The sequence below is a fragment of the Microcaecilia unicolor genome, chromosome 1 (genome assembly GCF_901765095.1).
Source record: "Microcaecilia unicolor chromosome 1, aMicUni1.1, whole genome shotgun sequence".
Taxonomy (NCBI): Eukaryota; Metazoa; Chordata; class Amphibia; order Gymnophiona; family Siphonopidae; genus Microcaecilia; species Microcaecilia unicolor.
Window position 1 is genome coordinate 590035155 of NC_044031.1, and position 17188 is coordinate 590052342.

At 42.8% G+C, this 17188-nt stretch overlaps 1 protein-coding gene across 1 annotated transcript in view; it reads right to left on the reverse strand.

Moving 5' to 3' along the window:
• Positions 1–16696, reverse strand: part of ADCY8 (adenylate cyclase 8) — a 578382-nt gene extending 561686 nt beyond the window's left edge. The window contains exon 1 of the mRNA XM_030219235.1: positions 14598–16696. Coding sequence (XP_030075095.1) covers positions 14598–15503 — 906 coding nt within the window. The 5' untranslated portion in view covers positions 15504–16696. The remainder of the gene's footprint in view (positions 1–14597) is intronic.
• Between the last annotated feature and the right edge of the window lie 492 nt (positions 16697–17188).

Consider the following 17188-nt stretch of genomic DNA (forward strand, 5'->3'; position numbering starts at 1 on the left):
TAATATGCTCATCTTCTATAATCAAAGAACTTCAGTCAATGACATACACTCATCAATTCAAGAACTGTGGTTATGGACCCTCAGAACAACAAGATAGCAGGTCTCATATATGAAAAAATAATGCTCATGACATGCCTTCGATCTTCATTGGTCCTTTTTTTCAAAATGTATTTGTATATTTGATCAATCACCTTAAACAATGTTCCTTCAATCATATACATCATAATTATTCAAAAAGAGCTTAGCTTTAAATAAAACGGACACACTACCACACTGGTTTACAGAGCTTAAAGCAGGGCATGGCAGCAGCAGGGATGAAATTTGCAATGTTAGCAGTTGACCTTTGCTTCAATAATGCAGAACTAGGCTGTTAAATCAAAGATGTGGAGGTGCAATTAGAAGAACAAGCTGATACCCTTACAACTTCGGAGGATAAATTTGTGGACTTCAGTAATCAACACTCCAAGATATGGAACAAGTTAGAAGATCTAGAGAACTGGAGGAGTCATTGTAACCTGCGATTAAGTGGAGTGCCAAAGAGTGCTGAGTCCGTGAACCAAGTGGAGGTGGTGGGCAAAATAGTAATGTGCCTCCTGAAGGATGAAATGTGCATGGACTTGGCTGTCTTCATGCATATTGAAAATGCACATAAGGCCCTGTAAGCCCCTAGATCCAACTTGCACCATTATATAGAACCATTTTTATAGCTTCCAGATGAAAGAGATTGTGGCAAAGAAAGCTAGATCCTTGGAACCATTAATACGGGACACATACAAAATTGAGGTGCATTTGGATATTTATCTTACTACTCTAAGGAGGCAAAGTGAAATGAGGAGCTGAGTGAGAAACTGTGACAGGAAAATATTAGATACCTATGGCTGCATCAGTTTGGCTTTCATAAAAGGTGGCAAATCATATAGAGAACATAATAAGGAGGCGACCATGCAGGCTTCAGTAGAGGCTAGTTTTTTGGAAGCAGAACAGCGATCTGGGAAGTCTGAGCAATCACAGACAGCCCATATGGAGAGGGCCCGCTGACAGTGAATAGATCAGGGGAAGAGAAGGTTGCAGAGACAAGTGAAAGGGAAGACCCCACCAGTGACAACTCAGAACTAAGGTCAAGGACCCATTGGGCCAGTTGCCTTGGCCATGCATGTCACGTTTGCAGGGGTTGCAAGAAGCTTATATGGTTGATGACACTGGTAGCAGCTACTGCACAAAGACTGAATTGAAATCAACTGCTCATTGTCAGCCAGATGCACTTACTCTACGGAAACAGCCCTTCCCTTACCGATCCCTTAGCAAATCGGTAAAAAATGGGCATGCATGAAGGAATCATATTCAAATGAGCTGCTTGCTGTTAGCTCATTTGCATGCGATTTCCTTCCTAAGGAGGGGAAGCCAGTCGGCCAGCCGAGCATGCGCAGAGCAGCCAATCGTTATGCTGGCTGGCTGCTCTGCGCATGCCAAAGACGACTTCATACACGTCACTCTAAAAAAAAAAAAGGATGTCCCTGACGAGCACTTGGACGTTTTTTTCCTTCAGATTTTGTGATGGGCGTCCTTTTTGGACATGTTTTTCTTACGTGCCCGAAATGACCACCGCCGGGGAGAATCGGGGATCGGGACGTGCAAGGATGTCCAAATCAAAACTATGTGGACGTCTCTTTTGATTATGCCCCTCCAGGTTTCTCTCAGTCAATCACAGTGCGATATATGCTATATCTTTTTTGAGATGCAGTGACCAGAATTGCACATAGTATAAAGGCATTATAATTATCTCATTTTGTTCTACATTCCTTTCCTAATAATTCCTAACGTTCTATTTGCTTTCTTAGCCGCCGCTGCAGCATATTGAGCAGAAGGTTTCAACATATCATCAACGATGATACCTAAATCTCTTTCCTGGATAGTGACTCCTAATGTGGAACCTTTCATCATGTAGCTATAGTATGGGTTCCTCTTTCTCACATGCTTCACTTTGCACTTGCTCACATTAAACATCATCTGCCATTTGGATCCCCAGTCTTGCAGCCTCGTAAGGTCCTCTTGCAATTTTCTACAATCCTCATGCGATTTAACAACATTGAATAACTTTGTGTCATCAGCAAATTTAATTACCTCACTAGTTACTCCCATCTCTAGATCATTTATAAATGTCTTAAAAAGCAGCAGTCCCAGCACAGACACCTGGGGAACCCCACTTTATCTACCCTTCTTCATTGAGAATACTGACCATTTCCCTTCGAAGGGACACCACCTTGTTAGTGGTGGAGGGGCTTCCGTGTTTCAATGACTCAGAGGGCTATGCTAAAGGGTTACTCATATCATACAAGCCTCTGAGGAGAAACCAGACAAAGAGTGTCCCAATTAGGGAGAGTGAAAAGATGGCGACCTGAAGCTCGTACGCTCAACGGCCCAGCTGACCTCTCACGTTTTGTCTTTGTTTACTTGAAATTTCCTCTCTTCAATTGCAGTTACCTTAACTGAGAGGAAGGGGACAATCGGTGGGTCAGCCGCCGATGGCCAGCATTTTGTCCCCTGTGCAGCAAGTGTGGGACCGCTGCATGATGAGCTGCCCACAGATGATTGGGTTGGTGAGTCCTTTGATTAGCGCCGGCAAAGGAGCGTCGACGCTCTTGGACCTGGAAACAACTTCATCGCTCCCAAATCATTTAACCACCATGTCCAAAGGAGTGGAGGAGGGAGTTAGGAGTGTATGCTGAAACGGAAGTCGTTTACATCTGAACTCGTGTCAGCGGTGCCACTCCTAAACCGCAAGAGCTATCAGCTTGGAGTTTTTGGCTCCCATGGAGGTTACATTGAATATCATCTGGAAGGTGCTCCAGGACCTAACGGTGGTAGTAAATAAGTTTGCTTCCGATATAATCTTATTAGTGAGCCATATGGATAATCTAATTGAATCATTTGAGAATGAAAAATTGATATGGCAAATTAAGTTCTACAGGAATAGGAAATGGTTAAGAATTTGAAGATAATAGACCAGAAAAATTTGAACAAAATGAATATTATTACAGATGATTAATATCGAGATTGTTGTTTTCCCAGAGTTCCGGGTATGACTCCTAAAGTTTTTTCCTCTGAAATGATTCCTCTTAGTATATTTATTCAAAAGGAGTGAAGCCTGTGAAACTGGGATTACCTTAATCAGTGGGAATTGGATTAGAGACTCAAGTGTTTGTATTGTTAAATAATTTCTGGTTTTAAAAGAGAAAAAATGAAATCAGTTGTATTATTTCCACTAATATTGGATAATACCGTATTTTTCGGACTATAAGACGCACTGGACCATAAGACGCACCTAGGTTTTAGAGGAGGGAAATAGGAAAAATTTTTTTTTCCTTTTTCCCAACTCTAAAACCTAGGTGCTCCGGTGTGTCTTGTCCGAATCCCGCCCTCCCCCCGGCCCTGTCACCACTTCTTCCTACTCACGCAATCTTCCCTGGTGGTCTAGTGACGTCGGGGCAGGAAAGAGAATTGAAGTCTCGGTGGCCATTTTGAATCTCGCCGAGACCGTCAGGCTGCATACAGGAGGATGGAGAGCAGCGCGCTGGGCAGGAAAGAGGGGGCTCTTTCCTGCCCCGACATCACTAGACCACCAGGGAAGATCGCGTGAGTAGGAAGAAGTCTACCTTTGAACTATAAGACGCACCCCCCATTTTCCTCCCAAATTTTTGGGGAAAAAAGTGCGTCTTATAGTCCGAAAAATACGATAAGTATGTTTCCAACGAAATAAATTGACTATACACCGTTTTGGGTTTGAAGAAGCCAACCAGACGATCAATGTGGAATAATGATTCAGATAATAAATAACTGGGGATAATCAGGTTAACACCACATTTTCTTTGTTTACTGTTGTTTAATTGATCTCCTTGTCTTGTTTCACTCTCCCTATTTTGTGGTCTAAGGAAGAGTTTATAATTACCTGATTGAAATAATTCTTGTATTATTTTGTCTGTATTTCTGGCAAGTTATTTTAGTGCTTGTACAATTAAATTCTTATAAATAAATTTTTTAAAAAAAGAGAGAATACTGACCATTTAACCCTACTTTCTGTTTTCTTTTAACTGGTTTTTAATCCACAATAGGACATTAGATCTATCATTAGATCATATTATCTTAGACCAGACTAAGGCCCCCTTTTACCAAGCTGCGGCAAAGGGCCGGCCTCGCTTTCCTTCAGGAAATGGCAGGGCAGCAAATAAAGCACTTGCCGCATGGCCATTTCGGGGGAGGTGGAACCCTTACCGCCACCCATTGAAGGAGTAAAAAAATCAATTCACTTCTACACTACTCAGGATTTTTGTACCTCAATCATATCTCCCCTCACCCATCTGTTTCTGTTTTCTGAGCTGAAGAGCCCTAAACTCATGCCATCAATCCTTATTCAGCTTCCAAGGTCAATGCATAACTATTATACTGCACATTTGAATTTAAAAACAAAACAAAACAAAAAAACTGTAGCCTTCCTGTCTGAAATCACACAAAATAATAAGGACACCTAAACAATAACAATCCTTCCTCCCTGTGTAAAAATCAAGTTATGAAGACTACTATATCATTAATGTCAAAATACAGAGTTCACTAATGGCCGTCATGCATTCTCATAAGATCAAAATCGCAAAACTATCAGTTTGTTTCAGCTGATCGTAGCTGGCCTGAGATGATAAAATGGCTCTGCTTCAGTCTTGAATCTGAATGCTGTTTGCTGCAACACTTAATTAGTCTTCTAAATGAACTGTTTTTCTAACCTTCAGGGCTGATCGTGCAAAAGCTGGCAGCAGAGGAAACCAATGCAGAAAATGGCCTTTTAGTGATCAAACGCCTTCTTAAAATGTTTGCTCATAAAGAAAGCGATCAATAAAATGTGATCCTGCACAAATTATAATAGATTAATATCTATTTAAATTATGCTCATCTGTTTTATATTGTTCCACTTTAGACAGAGATTTATCAAAATTAACATATTTTAAACTGTGTATAAGAATTGGCACCTGTATGTGACAGAAATAAAACAAGCAAATTTAAAAGATTGCAGGGTTTTTTTTTTCATCTGGATGGTGCTTCCAGGCTTAAGTTATGGCTTTGGCCAAACATGTTTCATTTTAAAAGGAATGATGTCATGAAATGAATGCATTAAAATGAAATATCAAAGAGCTGCAATATTATTGCGACTTCTGACATGTCTTTTCAATATCTTGTTTGGTATCCACTTATAATATCATACAGTAGGAGATGATCTAGGTGGAATGCAATTTTGGATTAAAAAGAATATAGTTGTCCATTGATATATTGAAAAAAAACATAAGAAGATTCCTCATTGCAGCTGCAAATTCAGTTCTGCAGAATATTATCTTGTTTGCCTGATATTATTCATTTTGATGAGCTTTTTAAGTAGGTATGTCGGAGATTATTCAGAAAGGAATGGAGAACAAAACCAAGAATATCATTATGCCTCTTTATAACTGGACAGAGTTATTGCAGTTTGAGTGTTGCATGTCATTCTGGTTGCCCCCATCTCAAAAAGGATATAATGGAACTGGAAGAGGGTCAAAGAAGGGCAATAAAAATGATAAGGAGGATGGGGCATCTTCTTTATGAAGAATGGCTAAACAGATCTGGGGTCTTCATTTTGGAGAAAAGAGGACTGAGCAGGGGTGTAACTGGGTGGGAGAGAGGTAGGAATGGGGAGAGATGAGTGGCCTCTGGGGAGGGCAATTATGTTTTTCATGGGGGGCAAGGTTTCTGCATAAGGGTGGGAAGGGTCCTCTGGGGGAACTTAGATGTTTAGCAGAGATGATGGGGGAGTGGCCCACTAAGTTAGGGATCAGAGTTGTGTGCTGGGGGGGGGGATCAGAGAGATGTCTGGCGCTTTGATGTGTGTGGGAGGGGTTCAGATCATGGGGAGGGTGCACCGCCGTGCCAGGATACATGGGGTTTATTTATTTATTTTATGGGAGCCACACCATGTTATCTGCAGTGGAAGATAGAGTGGGTACTCCTGCACTATCCACCACTCCAGGTAATGTGGTGTACTGTATTATCAGACTGTCCTGTGCGGTAAATACAGGGCAGATCACTATATTTACCACACAAGTTTTCAAGTTATTGCGTGTTTATTTTTGTGTTTAATGTGCAGTAACTGCAAAACCTACCACAGTTTAGTAAAGGGACCCCTAAATTTCATTGACTTAAAACATGAAGTAATCCTTATATCTATGGGACAATGTCACTAAATAGCATACAAATATTTATTTTAGTATGCATGCTAAATTAGCATTAGTTGCATTGTCATTATGTTAAGGAAATGCATATCCTACACACAATAGAAAGCCCAGGCAAAGGTGATCATGGGCGTTTTACCGTGTTCACGTTCTCTGTCTTGTCTTTACATCCACCACAAACCAGCCCAAGGCAAGGCAGCAACCCTTTCAGAATCCCGATCTCCTCCAATAACAAAGACCTTCCAAGCATTTCCAACTTCCCCCCTCTCCCAGAGAGGAGGCACTCTCTCCAGGTAGGTACACCTGCCTGAGGAAGCCCCTCCCCCCATAGAACACCAACATGCCTGAGACCTGGCCTCTGAAATCCTCACTGAGATGGGAGAAAACATCAACCTCTTGCCAGAGACACAGCAGTCTTCCATATAGTATCACCTAGTAGAAGATGATGGAGCCTTGCAAAAATTTTATAAAGTTTGCCCAAATTTGAGCATGATCCTGAGTTGTGTGTGCAACTAAATTAGTTGGCCATTAACACACAATAATTGGCTACTAACAATTAATTATTAATAATAAAGACACTATTCCAGCATCCACATACTACTTAGCAGTTGTCATCAATGCCCAAAAAATACATATAAAAACCTTTAACACCAAAGGACCCACACAACAGGAAGGTTCAGCAACTTCTAAAGCAGGCCTTTACTTCTTTAATGGTGGGAGATCAGGTGGTCGCCTGTAATAGCTATGTAATTTGGGTTCTCTGGAGATCAGTTCAACAGCTCCCAGAGTCACTTGAGGTGGTACACTTACAGTCAGGAGCTACCTTCCTGGGGAATTTTCTCTATGACCTTTTTACATTTTCCACACATTTGTTTGCCTCCATGGTGATTGCCCAAAGATGGCTGCGACTGCACCATTAGGCAGCAAATACAGCCTCCATAGTGTGCTTGAATAAGCTGCCATTTTGAGGATGCTTGTTTGGTGAGGGCCTGGAGAAGATGTGAAGGACTTGGGTGAAATAAAACCACAATATCTTCCCGAGGACCATCCCTGTGTGGCCTCATGGCCTTCTGGTACCAGGGCTAGATGGTGAGATTATGGTAGGCCTACATGGTGAGATTAAGGGAAGTCTCAGTATCCCAGGTGTTCTTCAGATTCTGTTCCCCAGAGGTGTCAGAAATCCTTGTCATTTAACCCATTAGTGCCCAATGTTCCCATAATAAGCTCCCATATGAGAATGTTGGGCACTAATGAGTTAATGAACCCAGAGGCCAAGGGATCCTGGATCCTCCTCTTTCAGTAAAACAGGTAAAGGCTCCAGTGATGGCCAGCTGGGCCCCTTGCTGGTGCTAGTGGGAGGCACAATCTCACAGTTTCATCATAAGCGGGCCTGTATCACTACTAACCAGTGGATGCTGAAGATGGTGCAGCTGCGATACACATTCGAGTTCACTGAAGCTAGTTCTGATGTCTTTATGGCATCCCCTTTTCAAGTCCACTGTAAGGAGAAAAGCAGTATAGGACACCTTGCAGTAGCAATTATAGCATAGAGATGGCAGAGCCAGTCTCTCCACAGGAGGAGGGACAGAAATGTTATTCCATTTATTTTGTGGTACTAAAAGAGGGAGGCTCTTTCAGGTCCATTTGGATCTCAAAGGGGTGAATGCCTCCCTTTGAGTACCCTAGTTCTGCAAGAAGACACTCTGCTCAGCGATTACCTCAGTGAGGCTGAGTGAGTTTTTGACCTTCCTAAATCTTTAGACGGTGTACTTGCACATTGCAATTCAAGGACTCTAGAAGTGGTATTTCCAATTCCCTGTGTTGGACAGGCACTTTCATTTCAGGGCTTTCCCTTTTGGCCTCACAACTTCCTGGACCTTCTCAAAGAGCATAATAGTGGTGGCTGCTCACCTCTGCAGCAAGAGGTCTCTGTCCATCCCTATCTGGAAGACTGGCTAACAGTCCATCTCATTTGTGCTATGGCTTCCCAGACAGCCACAGCACAAGCAATTTTTTACCTCAAGAGCCTTGGCTGGGTGGTCAATTTTTCCAAGAGCCTCCTGACTTCAACCCAAAGGCTGGAGTACCTTAGAGTGCATTTCAACACCAGTCTAAGTACAGTGTTTCTTCCTGAGGAGCACATGGTCAAGCTGCAGTCCCAGAAGGAGCTCCTCAGTTCGATGGTGGCTACACTGGAGGTTATTGCTCTCCTAGTGGGCTCTATGGTCACAGGAATTTCATGTTTTCTTGCCCATAACACACTAGTAGGTCAGATTCTTCTGCTGGTGACTCTGGATTGGTCCCATCAGTCTTCATATGCTGACCTCATGTGTCTGGAGAAGGAGCCTCCTCTCCAGTTTCCATGGGGATCAGGACTACTCCAACAGAGATCAGTGCTGTTGGAAGCCCCCAATCCCTTTTTGTTTACATTCTGGTCTTTGAGAGGGGACACCTAAGAAATCGGGGTTACCCATTGTCCTGAAGGCTTTCAGGAAGTCCACACTCATGGTCTATATGAGAATCTGGAGAATATTTGAGGACTGGTGTGCAGAGAGCTTGTGGTCCCTGTGGCACGTTCATTTTCCAGAGGTGCTGGAGTTTTTGCAGTCAGAATTGGAGTACAGTTTGGCCTTTAACTCTCTAAAGGTACAGATTACAGGCCTTGTGAGTTTTAGACAGGATTCTTGACACTTCCTTAGCAGAACATCCATGTATTATGCTTTTTTATTTTTGCAAGGGGTCAGACAGATCCAATCCCCCAATTCAGGCAGTTTTCCCTCAGTGAGATCTTACCCTAATTCTGAATACTCCCTTGGACCCTCCGTTTGAAACGATGAAGAATGCATCAAGGGCCATACCCTGAAATCAGTGTTCCTAGTGGCTATTTCCTTGGCAAGATGGGTGTCAGAATTACAGACCCTTTCATGTACGGTCTCTTAGTTATCCTTTTCGAGGGGATCAGTCTCCCTCAAAATGGTGCCTTCTTTCTAAACATAGGTAAGCTCTCTATTCCATGTGAATCAGGCTGTTGTTTTTCCAGCTTTCTCTGAGCTCAATCATTTTGGATCAGCCAAGATGCAACATAAACTGGACATATGCAGGGCCTTGCTGCTGTATTTGGAGGCTACTAACTTGTACTGGTTATCAGACAGCCTCTTCATACTCTTTCAGAGTTCTGTGTAAAGGTATGTGGCTTTTATGTCATCTATAGCTCACTGGATTAAGGCTGCCATTGAGACAGCCTACATTATTTGTGGAAAAGTGGTGTCAGTGGGCCTGAAGGCTCTTTCAACCCATTCCCAGGTGACCTCTGGGGGAGGGGAGGGGAAAGGGGGGAAGGAATGAGGTTATCTGCAAAGAAGTGACATGGTCTTGCAGGATGAAAAGGAAGGTGAAATTCATTCATATCTGTTAATTTGCTTTCCTTGAATCCTGCAAGATCAGTCCAGAACCCACTCTGGAAGACTGCAACCTTTGGTATATCTTCAGGCTTTACCTGTTCTTTTCCAGTATTTGTATAGAGTTAAGAGTTCTCATGGCAGAGAATATATATGTTGTAGTGGTGTTAATGGGGCTATTGATATTGGTGTGTGGCTTTGGCAGTAGCATACTGGGAACTTCCAGTCTTCACCAGACCTTACACTGGTGATGTCACAGAATGATTCAGTATCTCTACCTTCATCTGCTGGAAGGGACAAAACCACTTCTCTGGACTGGTTTTACAGGATTCAAGGTAAGGAAATTAAGAGGAATTAATAACGTTCACTTTTTAAATATGTACATTGTATTTCTGTATGCAAAACATTACACCCTTGGAGAACAAAGGGGAAATTGCTTCAATAGTAAATGATAGGATAAAGAAAACAGATGCATGGTGTACTTGATCAAAATGTGTATTTCAGTAAGTACAATAGGTGATTGACATATCATCTGACCACAATTTTTGATGTTTTATCATGGGAAATGATACATTGCGGATAATATTCAAAAGGGTTTGACTAGGTTGGAGAGGCTCTTGGCTGGATAAACTCCACTGAGCTGGCCATGCCCGGATATTCAGTGGGACTTAACTGGACAGTGCAGCTGAATATCCCCTCTAATCACTAAAGCACTAACTGGCTAGGACGGGGTATGGGTGGATCCAGTATGTAACCAGTTAATGCTGTCCTACTTTTATCTGCAGAGCTAGCTGAGCACCAATCTCAATATCAGTCACTGTCCAGTTAACTTCTGAGTTGCTACACTAACCCGAAGAGTCAATGTGGGAGGCCAGACATTCCCCGGCATTGAATATCTGGGGTGAACTCAGCCCGCAGCTGTCAACAGTTTACACGATGGGCTGAATATTGACTCCAGTATCTATAGGTAAACTCTAATCGATGCTAGCTAATAAAGATGCTATGCAAACCTATGCGCTTTAGGATCACATATGCTGAGATGAAAAGCTACGCTTGGAAGTCAAATTAGATGACAGGTTCAGCTTTATTACTGTAGAATACATTTTTTTTTTTTAGAAATGTTGACTGTATCACTAATTTCATTAAAAAATGCAATTCCCTTTATAATAGGAGACCCACAGATATTTTATCCTGATAAATGCTGGCTTCTGCATTAGTACCAGAACTGTCAACTGAATAAAAGCATGTGTGTGCATAAGAACGTTAATTAAGGATAAAAATATCAGAACAATATGTATTTTCAATGCAAAAAAAACACTGAAGATGTAGGAATACTGTAGGGGGACTGGATGATTCATAGGAACTGGCGTGGGATTATGGAATCTTTCACCTCTTCATCACTTCAAATTGAGCTTGCTATGGAATGAAAGATGTTATTTTATTTTTGTTTTAATTTCTTATATACCACCTGCAAGTCCAAAAGCTATTGAAATGGTATGCATTCAGGCACAGTCAGTATCTTTTTGTCTCTGGAGGGCTCACAACCTAAGTTTATACAGAAGGCAATGGAAGATTAAAGGGCCCGTTTACTAAGCGATGGTAAAAGGTATCCCATGGTGGCATCAGTGCGTGGGATCGCCACATGCCAAGGCCACCTTTTACTGCAGCAGGTAAAAGGGCATTTTCCGAACAGAGGCAGTAAATGGTCGTGTGCTACCTAAAATATTGTTGCGTGCTATTTACTGCCGAATCCCTTAGGAGGCGGTGAGGGCTCCAGTGGTAATCGGGCAGCACGTAACATTGCCTGATTACTGCCGGGCATCCCTACTCCCCGCCTACTGGTGCTAGAAAATAAAAACTAACTCCAGAAAAGGCGTAACGCAGAAATGGATCTACTGGCAGACTCCTGGGCGAGCCTGGAAGTAGAGCTGATTTGCTGTGTGCTACCCTGACGGTAGTCCTACTGCTGTTTTTTTTTTGTGTGTGTTACATTTGTACCCCGCGCTTTCCCACTCATGGCAGGCTCAATGCGGCTTACATGGGGCAATGGAGGGTTATGTGACTTGCCCAGAGTCACAAGGAGCTGCCTGTGCCTGAAGTGGGACTTGAACTCAGTTCCTCAGGACCAAGGTCTACCACTCTAACCACTAGGCCCCTAAAAGGGCCCCTAAGTGACTTGCCAAAGATCACGAGGAGCTGCGGTGGGATTTGAACTGGGCTCCCCTGGTTCTCAGCCTGCTGTTCTATTAGGCTCCTCCTCCTCTGAGAGCCATTAGTCTATGTAAAATGAATGAGAGGTCACAGTCCAGTGCCCAACAGATAGTATCCGACATCACTGAAACCACTGTCATGATCTGGCACTGATACTAGTATTATGGGAGATCAAAGAGGTCTCAGAAAAGAGTTTCATTCTCCATAGCAAGGCTGAGGAGCACTGGCAAAACAGCGTTGGGAGATGCTTCACAGATACCCTCGTTGCACCTGTTCTGTTAAGAAATAAAGCATTTCAGTCTGCTGTGTTCTTAATCAGGCATATTTCATGAGCAATAAATTAATGAGATTGTTGTTGCTGTTTTTTTTTAAATTTAACAAGGTTTTTTATTGAAACAAGTACAGCATGAATATTGCAATATTAGGAACCAGCAAACAAATAAACAACCATGGACATATCTCTAATTTCTGCAATAAAGTGTCTCACTGCTATCACTTCATAATGCAACTGATTAAGAAGCTCATTTTCAAAGCATATAGACTTACAAAGTTATATATGTACATATCTTTGTAAGTCTATGTGCTTTGAAACTGAGCACCTTAATTACCTACTGTCTTCTTCATGACCAATAAATACTTGGCTTATTATATTCAATGGTCACTAAACTGACCTCTTGCCTGTAGGAAATTTATTTCACAGTCTGAGGGTGACCTAAATCCATGATTAGCACTTTCCAAAAAGGGTATGTTTGCATCCTTAACAGCCCTTACAGCCCTCTCCCATATGAAAGCATAACATATATTACAAAAAAAAGAAAAAAATATTTATATCTATATGTTTTTTTCTTTTTTTGTAATATATGTTATGCTTTCATTTGGGGGAGGGATGTAGTGTTATTGTATTTGTTTGTTTATTTATTTGTTAATGATGCAAACATACCCTTTTCAGAAAGTGCTAATCATTGATTTAGGTCATCCTCAAACTGTGAAAAAAAATAGATAGATAGATATCCAAACCATACCCTCTCTCTGTCTCTTTCACACACACACAAATGAATGGCTCCCGTTTTGTCCCCTGCTCCTGTTGTATGCTGCATGGATCTCATCTGTGCAGCTAGCCAACCAATTTTAACATGAAAGAATTCTTTCAACAAGCAAGCCTTTCTAGTTACAGGCCTGTAGCAAACGACAAGTGTTCCAAAATGCTTGTGTCACCCAAGGTTTAGCCAAAACAATAGATGCATGAACATAGTGCTGTCAATCTTTATCACAAAGATAGAACTTATTTCCATGTCTTTGGAGTGCCTTATGCTCTCAGTTCAAGGTGAAAACGGAAAGCCCCTTAGTGTTTTCCACCACGCCTGTATAAACTGTCTTCTACATCGGACTGGGAAGGTTTCATGGCAGAAGACAGTGAAAACTGGCCAAGTACCAAGCTAATTTGGAATCCGCCTCGAGGGGAAGGATCATAAAACCACTAGAGGGAGCCAAATTAATATTCTGGAAAGTCAAAAAGGCAAAAGGAAAATATTGAGATCTAAGACTAGAGGAGTGATCCCAGTGTGCTCTGGGGAGCAACTGGCCGAGCTATTTTTACATCCTGTAGCTCTGCGCACCTCCCCCTCCCCCCCTCCCCTCGGTAACAAGGTATGCGGTATTACAGCAGAGAGGCAATATATGCTTGGAGATAAATGTGATGTTAATTTCAAAACCTTTAGTCCACCAGGGAAGATAAATACAGAATGCAAAACAAATTTGCATTTTTCTTGATCGCTAAGGAAAATATTCGTTTCTTAAATGTGTTGGGAAGGGATCACAGCCTATGAACAACGTGCACAAACACTGCTGGCTGCTCCTGATTCTTCAGCGTAGGCATGTATCTTCCTGGGTAAGGAGTTCATTGATAAAAATGCGTGCATTTAACTGAATGAAAGCTTATGTCTTAGTAATTTAGCAAACCATGTAGTTTAGCAACACAGGATTCACACAATTCTCAGTTGCATTCAATTTTTATCGGGTAGATGCAACAATACAAATGATTTTAGTGTATCCCCCCTTGGTGTCTTATCTATGCTTTTGCAGTGAGTGTAATTGTGTTTGAACTTTGAATATAAGCACAAAAAGACTCGTTTAAACGCCAAGGATCAGCAACAGATCTAAGCTATGTAACCTTTCTGAAATCTTGGGAAAGGGGGGATTTGTAGAGATATTTTTTTTGTTTTGTTTTTATGAATGTACGGTATGCATTTTGGGGGTATGAAAGAGTGACAAACGTACCCCACAGTATGCAAGTTTCTGGTAAACATTGAAGTCACAAAACTACTCAAGAACTGGAAGTGAAGGGCAAAGACCAACAAGCAAGAATTTTTGCTTGAACATTGCTAAGAAAAAAAAAAAAAATCTGTGCAGCTACGGCGGAGTTTACAGATCTTATCAAACATATACCCAACAAGGAAAGCAGCCTGATGTACAGAAGAATGACAAGCAGATGGCCAGTTAGAATAGTCTAGTTACCATAAAATCAATTTGCGCCTCTTTCCAGTGCTATAATAAACACTTCCACATTATTTGCAACTCTGCAGAATTCTCAGGGATCGACACCTGCAAAAGGGTTGAATGAAAACAGCACACACAAAAGGAAACCTGAACAGAACAATATCCGGCAATACAGTATGCTTGAACCAACAAGTAGTTAAGTCATGCAATTCCACCCTAACTATAAAAATTGAGGGAAAGACTCTACCTGGTTGATGGAAGTCACTGCGAGTCGGGGGATAACCAGCTGCATCACAATTTGTAGAAGAGAGGTTACCAATCCAGCGAGAATAGCCCAAGTGAGGGGCAATGGAAGCATGCTGTAGGTGGCGAAGAGGGTAAAGAGCACATAACCAATGCCATCCCCCAGCAGGCCATAGCCAAGACCTGCTGCGAGGATCTGAGTAGCCATGGCCACCCAAGTCACCACCCCACTGTACTGTAAATACGTGTAGGAAGTCAAGTCCTTCCTGACCACTACTAAGGCACAAATCACCACTTCGATCCCAGTAAAAAATCCCAGTAAAATGCCTTTGATGGGGTCCATGGGCGCCGACGCCAAAGTGAGATGCAAGACCAGCAAGGTCAGTTTGGTCAGGATGTCCAAAATGTTCATGACCACTTCGGACTTGCGCCTCTGCCCCAGAAAATACCGCTGGTAAAGCCTTTCCAGATCCCTGGATTTGAAGGAATTCCTCAAGGTGGGGAAGATGACCCCCCGGTAGGTGTAACCCCAGTTCAAAAAGAAATCGGAATTGCTGGGGGCGCAGTCTAGGTGGAGGAAGCCCAGGTCGCTGTTGGTCCTTTCTGGGAACACCTTGGTGCCCCCTCCGTTGCTGTGTCTGTCGCCACCGGAGGTCTTGCTGGTGGACTGCCTGCTGCCATTGTGGGGGTAGGACTCCTCTGAGGAGCTTTTGTGCTCGTTGATGAACCTCTGCTCGGTGATGTGTCTCACTGCCGTTTGCCAAAGAAGCCTTTTCGGTCTGGTGCTGCTGTTCCCGGTCGGTGTCCTGTTAATGGTGTAAAGTTCCTCGCTGTCACTTGAGCACCTCACTTCAGAGAGTTCCATGGTGGAGCTGTAGAGTTTTTGCTTTGCACGTTTACTGAAATACATCTGTTTGTTTGTTTGTTGTTTTTGTTTTTTTAGTAGCTGCTGTTCTGGGCTACAGAAAGGTGGTTCCTTGGGATCTGAGCTGGTAGTTCAAAAGTTTCATTTTGCACTTCGACTTGGGACACCCGTGTCACCATTTTTCCCGTGTAGTTTGAAGATGAACTGTGATCATGTGTTAAACGGATCTGTTCTATTGCACTTTTTAAAAACGATGTTTCAGACTGTGGGAGGGCATATATCTTACAAGGTTGCAAAATAAAACATCTGGTCGGGAATATTCAGGAATCACATTGCCCATTTGGTCCCTGGAGTCGTGACAATAACAATTAAAGATAAGCTTATCACCAGTGGATCAAGAATACCTAGAAACCGAGTAATTAGTTTTTATTTTATTTTACATTCAGTTGTATCACTTATTCGGCCTCTGTAATCCTCGAAGGCCTGACGGAATCCACCCAGGCTTGAAATTGAGCTTTTGATGAGGGCATTGATAAAGCCAAGGAATCTGATCTAGGTGCAGACGATTTCCCCATGCAAGAAAATTGGCATTTCCATCATAATTGCAAATCCCGCAGCGTCTTGGATGCTGAATATTTGTCTGCAACGGAAAGTATCACCTTGTAAAACTCCTGGATGGGAAGAGAAGTAAGACAAGTGCTACTGTCGGCAGGCAATAATATACATAGCTACAATTACAAGTTCAGTTTCAGAGCCGGTACTCAGTGCTCAGTCAGTTCACAATGGAGTGCCCGAGTGCGCGGAGCAGTAAATCACTGATCGGTGCGAAGCTTTCATGAAAGACTTAAAGCCTTTGGCAAAATACATTAAATTTCCAAGCGCGGAAATGCAAGCAGGGATAGAATCCGACCTCTTGGACAGGAGTTCTTATTAAGGTCCAGGGAAGCACAGAATCGGCTGGCTGCAGCCCATTAAGTTTCTTTCCCGAAGTGGCACTTTGGGGACCAAAGACTGCAAAGAAAGAAAATCCATTGTTGCTATTTCTAAATCCCCCCTAGAAAAAGGTCCCTTCTTACTTAGGTGGCAAGCAAGAATGCAGCAGCAGTCCTTTGTTATGCATTTTGTTTTTTTAAAAGGCTTTTCTTGATGCTGATTAAGCTGGTGGGAAGAAGGAAGCAGCTGCTAGGATGGTTCTCAGCCTCGCTGCTTTTACACAAGTGCTGTAGATGTGGAGCGCATTGGAGCCCAGCATAGAATGTGCATTACTGGAGTAAAGACCTGCTGGAAGACGCAGAGTCTGCAGTCAGCTGACGCTGCCCTGTGACGTCACAGCCAGCCTCTCGCCTTCCTCCAGCCCGGACGGCCGCTGGACCTTGCGGTGCTTCTGGCTGGTCTCTGATATACCGACGGGTGCTGAACTTAATGCTGGGCGGAAGGGAGCGTCTCCTGTAGCTGAAATCAGGTGCTTCTCTTCTTGCACTGTAGTTTGTGCTTGCACGCCTCCAAAAGCCTCACCGGGGGGAGGGGGGGATTCTGATTAAGAAAACTGAATCAGTAGAAGAAGCCGAACTGATGAATGAAGACCCGAATAGCTGAAGGGAGAACGAGTGAATCACGGGCACTTTTTAACGTGGGGGGAAAAAAAAAACGCGTCCTGACCTTCCATTTCAGCTTAGCAGGAAATTATGAAAGATGCATCACGGTGTTTTTTCAATGTGCGAGGTGGGGAG